The sequence below is a fragment of the Neolamprologus multifasciatus genome, chromosome 20, assembly GCF_963576455.1.
Source record: "Neolamprologus multifasciatus chromosome 20, fNeoMul1.2, whole genome shotgun sequence".
NCBI classification, from domain to species: Eukaryota; Metazoa; Chordata; class Actinopteri; order Cichliformes; family Cichlidae; genus Neolamprologus; species Neolamprologus multifasciatus.
This window is the reverse complement of record NC_140458.1, coordinates 24691244-24703482: the sequence shown is the minus strand read 5'-3', so window position 1 is coordinate 24703482 and position 12239 is coordinate 24691244. Positions and strand designations below refer to the sequence as shown.

General features: G+C 39.5%; 1 protein-coding gene across 1 annotated transcript in view; it reads left to right on the top strand.

Annotated features, from left to right (window-relative positions):
- mtor (mechanistic target of rapamycin kinase) overlaps window positions 1-12239 on the top strand; it is an 87629-nt gene that overhangs the window by 52316 nt on the left and 23074 nt on the right. The window contains 6 exon segments of the mRNA XM_085145220.1: window positions 2030-2105; window positions 4272-4411; window positions 7881-7981; window positions 8630-8745; window positions 11290-11367; window positions 11847-11954. Coding sequence (XP_085001346.1) covers window positions 2030-2105; window positions 4272-4411; window positions 7881-7981; window positions 8630-8745; window positions 11290-11367; window positions 11847-11954 — 619 coding nt within the window.

Here is a 12239-nt window from a genome sequence, read left to right as displayed (position 1 = left end):
ATGTATTTAGACTGCATGTGCTTGGAGCTGGTAGCCATATGGCTTTAACTGAGGGACAGTGAAATCTCCAGGGTCTGCAGGAGTGAAAGCCCTCCTTCTGATTTGCCATACCAGATAAAGGCACATCTGGGCAGTTTTAACATATCTGTTTCTGTTAGGTAGGACATGGAGACTTGAGGGTTTTTTTTTGTTCATTTTGAGTTTAAGAGTAAATTACTAACAACAGAAGAAGTAATTTTTTGGTTTGGTTTAAAATCAACAAGTATATACAACATACCTGTGTGATAATGTCAGGATTCTTCAGAATACTGGGTGGTAGTTGTGCCTAATTAAGAGTGTGGGATACTGCAACAGTGCCTGGCACCCTATCAAGCTCCGTGAGAGTCACAGACAAACGGTTATTTACTTAAAAGAAGCTTATTTTCATATTATGCAATCATAGTCTAATGGGATTTTCTTGAGGTCATTAATTCTTCTTCCCTGTGTCATCTGATTACACCACCAAAATGCTAATGTCTGTCAAAGAACAATAATCACTGTTCTACAAGATCGCTGGGATTGCTTGGTTTGATTCGTGATAGACCTACCTCTCTAAATCCAGCCTGTTCTCATTTACTGGGGGATTTAACTGATGTTTGCTCAAAGTTCCTGGCTTGTCACAAATATGGATAAATTATCCTGTGGTCTTGATTCCTTGAAATATGGACACTTGTGAAGATGCCCTTGGTGATGCATTTAAATGTACAGAATAGGCATAATTTTTCATTGTGCAGGGTTATCCAAGTGGCTTTTTGGTACCTTAAAGTCAAAGTGAATAGCGTACAAAGCCCCTAGAAGTGACATAAACAGCAGTCTCATGACTGACAAACTTGTGCTTTAGTCTTGTGGCAGTTCTTCAACCTACAAACGCAGGCTTGCTATATAAAAGAGAACTGTTACCTCTCAGCCTTCATCACTGCCGCGCAGGCACTAATGCTAAGGGAGACCTTCACTGTTTCACTGCAAACCCAGCTGCAAGTGTCAGGAAAAAAAAATATAAATCGGAATCACACAGGACGAGTACTTGCTAAAACTACAGTTCTTGTTGTACATGTTTCATATAAATGCCAGGTCTTCATTATCTAATAATGCAATGCTTATGGTATGTTTATGAACATTTTTAGTGAAATGTTTTATTAATGTTGTGCATTAAAATCCAATCAGTGTAATTTTCTGCAACAGATTACTACATTTATTTATTTATTTATTTATTTTAAAAATTGTACCCATCATCACACAGGTCTGCACTAACGGGTCCTTTCAAGCTTTAGCATGACCCCTCGCAGTGCGGTTTCATCACAGTTTCTGGCCTTTACCCTTCGTCTAAGGAGATTTCTGACATGCATGCTCTAATGCCTGTCATCAGCTTTTGCTTGCTGTCCTCAGGAATTTCGCTGCATACCAGCACTTTTTGAAAGCTACATTTTACAGATGTATTGGCTGTGACTGCACACAGGTTTCACAGTTGAGGAAGTATAATAGACTCGTGGTTCATATGAGTGTTTCCAGATGTGATGGCAGTGCGGGTCAGCGGTGGGCGCACAAACGGGAATTGTGACGTCTTGACAGGAAATCATCCTTTGTCAAACAAGCATAAACAACTTTGATTAAAGTATCAAACATTTATTTAACGTTTCCAAAATGCATTGAGAAAGGATGCATTGATGGCTGGCTGGGATAAGAGTGCCTCATCATTGTGTGAGCTGCTTTTCTTCTAGGATCATGGATGAAGCAGTGTTAAGGATAGCTGGGATTTAGTGAGAGGTAGTGTGTTGATTAGCTTCATTAAGCAGCATAGAAGTCTTTGCTGGCACTTCCTGTGATTGGGATTTATACATCCATGTCATGTTTTCCAAACGGTGTCCCTTTGCCTTGTCTTTCTTTTTAGATAATACCTGCATCTACATGTTGTCTTCATGCTTAACAGTAAAGCTCTGAAAGCCCCTGTTTTGTGTTCAGATTGGCCTAACAGTTTTGTCATTTCTTTCAGCATCAACAATAAACTGCAGCAGCCAGAAGCAGCATCTGGGGTTCTGGAATATGCCATGAAACATTTTGGTGAGCTGGTGAGTACTTTTTCCATTTTCCAACCAGAAAAAAAAGAAAAAAGAAGGAAAATGTGTCCCAGGTTTTCCGATAATAAGAGATGTAAACCCATGCCTTGATTTGCTATAAACTCCACTGCTTTCTTTACATCTGGTAAGTCTAAAGAATTCTTGGATAATCAATTGGACCATACTGGCCAGTATTCACATACACTCAGACCCTTTTATTTCTTCAAGCAGTTTTGGACTGAATATGTCTTTAGTGAGTTACATTGTATTAGGAATTCTGTCTGCACGTCTTCCTTTCCTTATTTTAATGTGGGGGTGATGGTTGTTTGAGGCAGATATCCACAGAACACCATGATCTTAATGTGCTGCATATGGAAAAGCCATCTGCTACACTTATCAGGGGTTTACAGCAAGAGACAGAATTATGGACTCATTTGTCTAATTAAGATGAGGTTTGCATGTTCTTAAATTTTTACTTGCTTTGTCTGTCTGGTGTACATGACTCTTGGGCCCACTGGGCCCTTTTTATGATGCAAAATAATGTCATTTTTCATCTAAACAAAAAAGGAGCAATATTTCTCTCTTAATGACGAGCTTTTCCTGTGTGGGATGAGTCATTATAAAAGTTCAATGAACTGCTTTGTATTCTTTTGTTTTCACTCTACCATTGTAGAAAAATATTGGTTTTGTTTTTCAGATTTTTTTCTGTTCACATTGAGCACCACACCTCCTAAATGTTACTAGAAACTCTGTTGTTTCATGTTCTCCGTACATGGACTCGATCCATATATGAAATAACTCAGAGTGGACATGCTTTGGCTATGATTACACTGATTTTCCACACAAGTTACATAACAGGAAAAGAGCATTTGGTTATTTGGATTGGTCTCCCTCCCTTTTACCAAAGTTACGTCATTAACTAACTGTGGTTTTTCCTTTTTCCTCGAATGAATGTGCCAGACAGGCACTTGAGGTACATTGACAATCAGTTGAGTAGACTGGTGTTATTCTGTTTTTATTTTGGATTTATTTTTTTATTTTTTTTGGAGGGATATGATTTACTCATTCATTTATACTAATTGCAACAGTTGTGAACATGGACAGAGTCTGAAACTGTCTCCAAAATAACCAAAAATTTATAATAAGCCTTTTTCCCCCCATTAGAGTAATTTGACATTAGTTTCTTGGCATCCGCTGTCCCCAAAATCATATTTCCTTTGAGGTCATTGGATATTTGCAGCATCATAAATCATAAATGGGAATGAGTATCTCCACGCCAAGAGAAAACAATAGAAACTTCAATAATTAATTACGCTAAAATAAACTAACTTGGACATGAAGACAAGACTGATCAAAGTCGATCTATATATAAGTATTGCCATTGCTCAGTCATAATGCAATATTTTTGTTCAAGCCCTCAAACCAAAGCTTAGAGTCTGGGCTTTAAGCCTATATTCATACAACTGTCACTTCAATGTATATTGGTATAAATTTAAAATTACAATGGCAGCCGGTATAGCTCAGTGAGTTAAGCAGGTGAACCATAGGCTAATGCAGAGGTTAGGGATAGACTCTGACTTGAGATCACTGAGTGCGTTTCCTCTCACTGCGCTTTCTCCCAGCTTCTCTGTCTTCTCTCCTGTAAGAATTCACACCTGATTTTATAACTAATCAACACACTACCACTCACTAGATACCAGCCCTCCCTGATTTGTATATAAAATGACTTTTCCATGCCTTAGAGAGCAGATTTTCTGTTTCTCTGTGAAAACTTGGTAAAGACTCAGTGAGAAGAGTTTCACTCTGGACCTTTGTTAATGTGCTGACCATGTGGAAAGCTTTACCGTGGGAGAATGCAATGTTTTCCTGATTAGTATACACTTCAGGAACCCTCACAGTAAAGTGTGTGCTTAATCATTCATGCATGGCTCCCTAAAGAAGTCCTGGAAATCATTGGTAGATGTAACAGGTCCAGGATTGCTTGTTGAAGTAGAAAATGTCAGCCATACAGCACAGTGAGGTACTGTAGATGGAAAAAGGATTGCTCTTCCAAAACTCTTTATTACATTGTCCAATGGTCATGAAAAAACCCACATAACCCAAAAATATTATGATACAGTGTTATAGTTTGATATGTCTTCTGTAATCGCTATCCTACTGTATTTTTTCATCTTTTAGGAAATCCAAGCCACCTGGTATGAGAAGCTACATGAGTGGGAAGATGCCTTGGTAGCATATGACAAGAAGATCGACATGAACAAAGAGGATCCAGAGCTCATCCTGGGGCGAATGCGCTGCTTAGAGGCTCTGGGAGAATGGTATGTTATTAGTCTTTGTTTTTTTTTTTTATCTTGGGTCACATACGTACATAGGAAGCCATATTCCTAATGAGACCTGGCATTAAGTCTCTCATTTGATACCTCTGAGTTGACTAAAGACATTTTACGAGAAAACACATGAACAGTCACCCAGGACAAGCCAGAGGTGTTGCTACACCATTGAAGCAAAGCCTCAGCGCCATAATAGCCGCCCACTTTGATAGAACATACTTAGGGGAAAAAATCACAAGATGGATAGAAATATGTTGATCATCACAGAGCTCAAAAAGCAAAGCAGATGTTAATTAGCTTATATAACCTGCTGTCATTATGGTGCACACTATGATTCTTTCCACAAGAGAATGATTCAGCTGAAATAGAGATTTGTGTTTGTGTGTGGCAGGGTAGGGCTTAGAGATGATATAACAGTTGACCAATGTTAGGTTTTGTTACACAATGACATTGTGAAGGTCTCAGTACTAATCAAAAAGTGATTTAAGATTGCGCAGTTCATGCTTTTGACAGTCTTATTAGAGAGTTGGACACCTTTTAAGCAAATGTTTAGTCTAGAAAGTTTGAAGGAAGGAGCCTTTAGGATTAGGAAAGTCTTGCTGCCATAATTTTGCAGTAATGAGTCCTTCTGTGTTCTGTAGACATTAGTCAGTTTTGCGAAAGTCTGTTATTTCAGGATGACTGAATGCAACACGAGCAAATAATCTGTGTATATAGAGTCATTTTAGCATGTTGTTTCTCTGCTTTAAGGTGGCTTTCATTGTTAATTGGAACTTAAAGCTATATAAGGCACTGAATGTGTTCCTCTTGGAGAGGTCTGCCTGTCTAATAAAGCCAGTTATCAAATTTTAGGCATACTTTTCATGTGCACATTTTCATTTCATTTGGTTTTCACCTTTAAAAGTATTTTACAGTGCCAAAATATACTTCTATTTGTCTACTGTAGACACATGTGCTAGTTTACTTGAGGTTGTACCTGTTGCCTTCATTGTTATGTGATATCCAGGCAGATGGAAAACAACTTCATTTCACTGACCCCCATCCAGCCCCGTCTCTCTCATTTTCTCTGCCTATCCTTCCTCTCTTTCTCATCTAAGCTTCTTCCAACACCCTGCCATTAAAGCACCTGCGGTTGGTTTGACTTCCTTCTGGACATTTCTTTGATTGTTGTTAATGCAGAATCAGTCTTGGTTGGATGCACCTGACCCTAACAGGAATATCCATCTGTTTGGTGGGATACTCGCTGTTATCAGATTGTTATGGAACAGTACACTGATGATGTTCATCTGTAAGAACAAATGAATGTATAAATAATTGCAGATGTCACAGAAACATTATCTTTGGTCAGTTTCCTTTTCATTTTGTCCAGATGTGCTTGGCAGGAAAGTAATTTTGTGTGAGATGTCATTAGAATGAGAAGATCCTTTTGATATGTGGTGAGGAAAGACCAGTATAATATTACAATACTTTAAAAGTACCAGTTAAAACAGTTTCTCGTAGTTAATTTAAATGTTTTTGAATGTCAAACCTGTTAAGATAAGATAAATATGAAAAAAACCATTAAAGACTAAACAATATACAGTATGAAAAATACAGGCTGTGACTACAGTGGACACTTGTCACTGTTTTTAACACTGAGTTTCATCTAAGTTTGTACATTGTAATTTCTGTCTTATCTGCCGGTGGCTGATTGACCAGCAGCAGCACAAGGAAGAGTACCCACAGACCAGTTGTACCACACATTTTTGAAACTGCTCCCTTTGACAACAGATACTGTCTAAAGGTAGATAAGCAGTCAGAAGCAAACACGCTACCACTTTTGGACCATAATTTCCTCATTAGACACCTCTGATATGCAAATCAGTATCTGTTCAATGAAAAAACATTCCCGTGCATCATCTTACTTTGACTTTTGTAGTTCAGTGTCATCTTGGCCGTCTATTTAACGTTCTAGTATTCAGTTCTATTTGTTACCTGATTAACAAGACATGTTAAGTTCAGTTTTTTCACCTCAATGCTGTACATACTGTGGGGTTGATCTCACTCCAGTACTTTAAATTTGTTTGCTTTAATTGGAATGTTTCAGTTTCAGTTTCTTTCTTTTTTTTTCTTTTTTTGTTGTTGTTGCTCACCGTTCTCGTGTTTTTTTCTTTCTCTTTTCTTTCACTGCTGTGATCACCTACTTCCCCACTCACCTACAAACAACACCCTCTATTTCTGCATATTCACACACCACGATCACGCAAACACGTGCGCTCAACGGCAGCACATTTACAACAGCCTCACAGCGCACACAGACTTATAGGACACACACGCAAGCCACGCTTGTTCATATTAGTGAATATACACACACATAGTCAGACTTATGGAGCCTCTCACCACATATTTTTTCTCTCTTTCTATTTACAAACAAGTGATGTTTCCACATTCTCTTCACCCATCTAAACGAAACACCCAGCGTACATCCTTAGACATACGCACACAATTATGGGCACACTAAGGTTTGTCACATGGAATGTAAATGGAGCTGGCACCAGAGAAAAAAGGTTAAAGATATTTAACCAGCTTAAAAAACTACAGGCAGATGTTGTTTTATTACAAGAAACTCACAGGCCTCTCACAGGTTTAAACGAACTTAAAACACCTGAGTTTCCTAATGTGTTTGCAGCCTGTTATAATTCTAGACAAAGGGGAGTAGCAATTTTAATAGATAAAAATGTTAATTTTACAGTACTCGATACAGTTATAGATCCAGGGGGTCCATTCCTTATTATTAAATTATCAATATTTAACAAAAAGCTATGTATTGTAAGTATATATGGTCCAAATGTTGATGAACCCTCATTCTTCCACGGATTTTTTAGTGCACTCTCTGAACACCTTGATTGCACACTTATTCTTGGAGGTGACCTCAACCTTGGACTAAATGAAGAAATGGATAGGTTCAACACAAGAGGAACTTAGCGCAATTGGCAGTCCACAAATATAATCAAACAGTATATGAGCGACTATGGCCTTTGCGATGCATGGCGCTCCCTTCACCCCAACATGGGGTGACCGTTACATGGGGAAACCTTTTGAATACAAGCGCGCTGATCCACAGAGGTGTGCACACGGGTGTTCACTGTTCACAGACACAAACTACACCTTTATTGGCTGCTACTTCCAAGCACATTGTGCGCTGTCGGTCCTGCTTTCTTGTCGGTCTTTCTTTCTCCCTTTCCTATCCTCAGTCATGTCTGTCCTGTCTGTAACAACTGAAAATAAAATAAAATAAATAATAACAACAAAGGTCGATCAAATGGACCAATACGGCAAGGCTGTGATGATCCATTTGGCAAAGTAAATCCATTGGGTATCCTTGTTGGTCTTCAGACAACAATTCTGACGGCTAAAGAACCAACAGGCAAAAAATAAATAAATAAATACATTTGTTTGTTTTGTTAATGTTTTCCAGGGGCCAGTTGCACCAGCAGTGTTGTGAAGAATGGACACTTGTCAGTGAAGAAACGCAGGCCAAGATGGCGCGCATGGCTGCTGCTGCTGCCTGGGGTCTAGGTAATCGCTCAAATACTTAATATGAGACTGCAAATATTCATTCAAAATAGTCAATGGGGTGAAAATGTGAATATATATATATATATATATATATATATATATATATATATATATATATATATATATATATATATGTATATGTATGTATATATATATATATATATATATTTAGCAGTCAGGGTACAGAAAATACCATCGCTGGGCACTTAAGCCACTGTCTGCCTGACTCAGTAAAATAATGCAGCAGTGAAAACAGTACCAGCTCTTGCCAAGTCCTGCTCGCATAACCAGATGGGAATAGTATCCAGTCACAACATTGACATATCGTAATGTGCAATGGTGGAGAAAAGCAGGGAACACACTGCTAAAGCAACCCCAGAGGTTTCTGGTCTGTTGCTTTGACTTTCCTAACTAAGTGGTAAAACCAGATGTGACACCCAACTGGCAGGCTTGTCTTTCTGAAGATGATGTTGAAAAACATAATGTCGAGGTTATCGTTATTTACGCTGCGGTGGAGCGTTGATCAAAGTAGCTGTGACTGCACACTAAGTAATATGTAGATACCACATTTAAATATTTACTCATTATGACAAAGTTCTTGCGTAACTCCTGTCTTTTTTCTTTTTTTGTGGCGTTATTGTTGTCCAGGACACTGGGACAGCATGGAAGAGTACACGTGTATGATCCCTAGAGACACGCACGATGGGGCTTTTTATAGAGCAGTGCTAGCCCTTCATCAGGACCTCTTCTCATTGGCCCAACAGGTGGGTTAAGTCGTCATTCACAAATGGGCCCGGCTCATACAAATACACTAAAGTGTGTATTTTTAGATACACTCTCATAAAGACATGCTTCACTTGAAATTACCCCGTCTTATGTCGTCTGGAATTTTCCCTAGTCTTTATAGCAAAGCATGAGACGTTCAAATCACCAAAAACCAAACATTGTAAAGAAACATAAAATTGTTTTACAGCTCCAAAAGGGATCAAATTCCTCCCATCAGCTGCGGCTGTTCATTAAAACTAGTAAAATACACAAGGTTTGGGTATTTTCTTTTCTTTTATGATGTGGTACCTCCTTGGTGTGGAAATGTTATGTAACTCCCCAAATTGGAAATCATTACGGCATTTATCCTCAAACAAATAAAGAGTCTATTAGTCCTCCTGTCTGCATGTTGACAAGGTCTGGTGGAGGTCAGGTGGCTTGTGTTTTCCTCATCTGATCGCGTTTGAAGATTGTAGATGAGTTCATGGTCCCTGGAGATGCATTTGTTCAAACTGGATGGAGGAACGTCTCACGCACACATGCCTCACCTGCTTCTTCAGCTACCTTCCACTCATCCTCCGTGTCCCCTTCTCACCATCAAAAGCCCTGGAGACTTGCTTCCTCTGACCTCTCTTTTCCTTCACAGCCCTCCCACACCACACACAATTTAGAGATTGGGTCCAGGTGTGGCCCACAGGATTCTTCAGAATAAGGGAAGTTTTGACTTTTTGCTGACAAGAAGCCACTCACAATGAAAGAGGAGGAATGAGAAGCAGATGGAGAGAGGGAGTAAGCTCGAACATCGACATGAGCTCAGTCTAGTTTTCCGGATGCCGTTGGTAATCCTCGCACTTGAGAGGCTGGCTGACGCTTTCTTTCCTCTATACCCCCAACAACCAGACATGTGCTCCGTGAAACTTGGACGGCATCTGTGTGAATGGTTTCAGGTTGCTTTGCTTTATAAAGCCCACTGTTTGGTCTGTTGAACTGATGATGTGTAGACACTAGTCATGCTACTTGCACAAGATTTATGATACGTCTGCTCTCTGAATGCGTTTGATTTGTACATTTGTACAAGTCACATCCCTCTTTTTGACATCTCAGTGTTGTTTTAAGGCCTAGTTATGTTTTTTGTTTGTGTTTTCTTCTGCAGTGGCCTATTTGGGCCTAAACAGTCATACACAGGCTGTTATACTAAACTGCAATCATAAGCTAATATCACTGAACTTAAACCGTAAATGCAACCTTGTCATAAAAGAACAGAATCATTGGGTGATGGTTGGTTGTGCTGCCAGGAGCCAGACACTGCATTTATCAGGAGTCGTCTGGACTGCACATTTCCAATGAGGCCCCAGCGTGGTAATTCAGGAGTAAACAGGACCATAACAGAGTGAAGACTATAAAGAAGCAGCCTCATTGTCACCTCATCCCCACCACCATCTTGTTGTGCGTGCCTGAGGAGTTGTTTTGGCATGCAGTTGCTCCTTTCCCTCCCCACAAAAAATAATTGGTGGGAGTTGGTCTGAAACAGCTGTGTGTCCTGGTCTTAGACGCTTCCTCAGTAATCCTCTCATTTTACCTTCCCTCTAATAACAGTTCCCAAAAACATTGACTGTACAAGCTCAAAAGTCAGCAGACTTCCAGCTAGAATACGTGTGTCCTTGTTTGTCCCTTTAGCTACTCTGGATCGGGTCTTTGTCTCAGTTACGGTATTTCTGCCCCTCGGGGTACGCATTCACCGGAAATGGAATGTTTGCAGCATCCTTAAATTTGGAGAAGTCTCACAGGGAAAGTTGGAGACTTGCTGAGTGTGTGATACACTCCAAAACTCCAAATGTAGTGGAAGAGGGAGGAGAGTGAATGGAAAAGAAAAGGTTTTTGTATTCTGTTCATAGCAGGAACCTTGACTAAGAGCTTCCAATGTGAGTTCTTTGTCAGCCTGCATTTACCCTCTTTTTTTGTAATTGTGTAAAAATTGACGTTATTTTTAAGACACATTTGACAACCTTAAGCGTGGTTACATAACTTTTGTACTGTTGCTCTCAACAGTTCATTTACTTGTCCTTATAAAATGTTTGGCACTCAGCAGTGCATCAGATCATTTTCCTATACAAGCAGGCATTCTAGTCCTAATTGCATTAATGTGTCACTGTTGGCAGCTCTTAAGTAAGAAAGGTTTGAACCGGAGGCTGTAGCATGACTTTGTGCTTTTATACCAAGTGTTTTTATTTCCTAGTGTTACCCAAACCTAGCCAGTCCTGACGCAGGGAATTTTTAGGAGAGTGTGACATTGTGCTATGGTACATTCAGGGGCCAAGCTTGAGGAAATGCCCTCTGCAACCAGTAGTACCACTGGTGTATTTAGAGAGAATTCAAGGCCTCGTTTGCTAACTAATAGTTGGAGTATTCAGGAAAGTTTTTTGAAAACAAGGGGGGGGGGGGGGGGGGGGGGGGGAGAATGTAGCATATTTACATTTATGTGTGGTGATAAACTATGGATGTTTCAAATGTAACACTATACTTTGAATGTGCTTTTAATGCAGTGCATTGACAAAGCAAGAGACCTCCTGGATGCTGAGCTGACTGCCATGGCGGGAGAGAGCTACAGTCGAGCCTACGGGGTAAATGTTACCATTTTTTTTTCATAGCATTCATATGCAGTGAGCTTGCGTAACAGCTATAAAATTGAATTTTCATTTGACTTCCAAGTTTCAAACCCTAAATGTCATGCCACAGCTGTGTCTGTTTCATTGTGTATCTAAATGGTATTATCCAAACACATTAACAGCGGAAACTAGAAAACATAATATGAAATCTGATCATAGTAGATTTTGATCCATAGTGCAGCAGTAACATGGTAGATATGGGGAAAAAAACAAACTATTGATATTGGTATAACCAATGTTTACTGAAGCTGCACAGTTGGGTCCAGTGGGTTAATGAATGCATTTGTTTGCAATTTCTGAGCATTTTAAAAGCTGTTATGATCTTTTAATGATTCACAGAAGCTCCATCTTAGCAATGTAACTGCTATAATCAACTGTTATACTCAGTATCTGTGTAAGAATAAATGAGTATGTTTTTTTTTTTTCTTTCTCAGGCCATGGTGTCTTGCCAGATGTTGTCAGAACTAGAGGAGGTAATCCAGTATAAGCTGGTGCCAGAGAGAAGGGAAATCATCAGGGAAACATGGTGGGAGAGGCTTCAGGTAATAGCACACGATATGTGGACACAAACACACACAATATTATTTTATGATGTTTATTTAATAAATATGATACTGTAGCGCAGTGCCTACTCTGTAGTATTCCAGTTCCAAATGCCCAGTGAATGCACCGCATCACCCATCCATTCACATGTCACCCCCGGCCTGTGGAAGTTGACGTAAACTGTCTGCCTTCTACTTTTTAATTGACGTACTCTTGCCCTGGGTCAACACACTTGAAATCAATGATTAGTTCATTACCAGCCTCTGGAGATCTTCAAGACATGT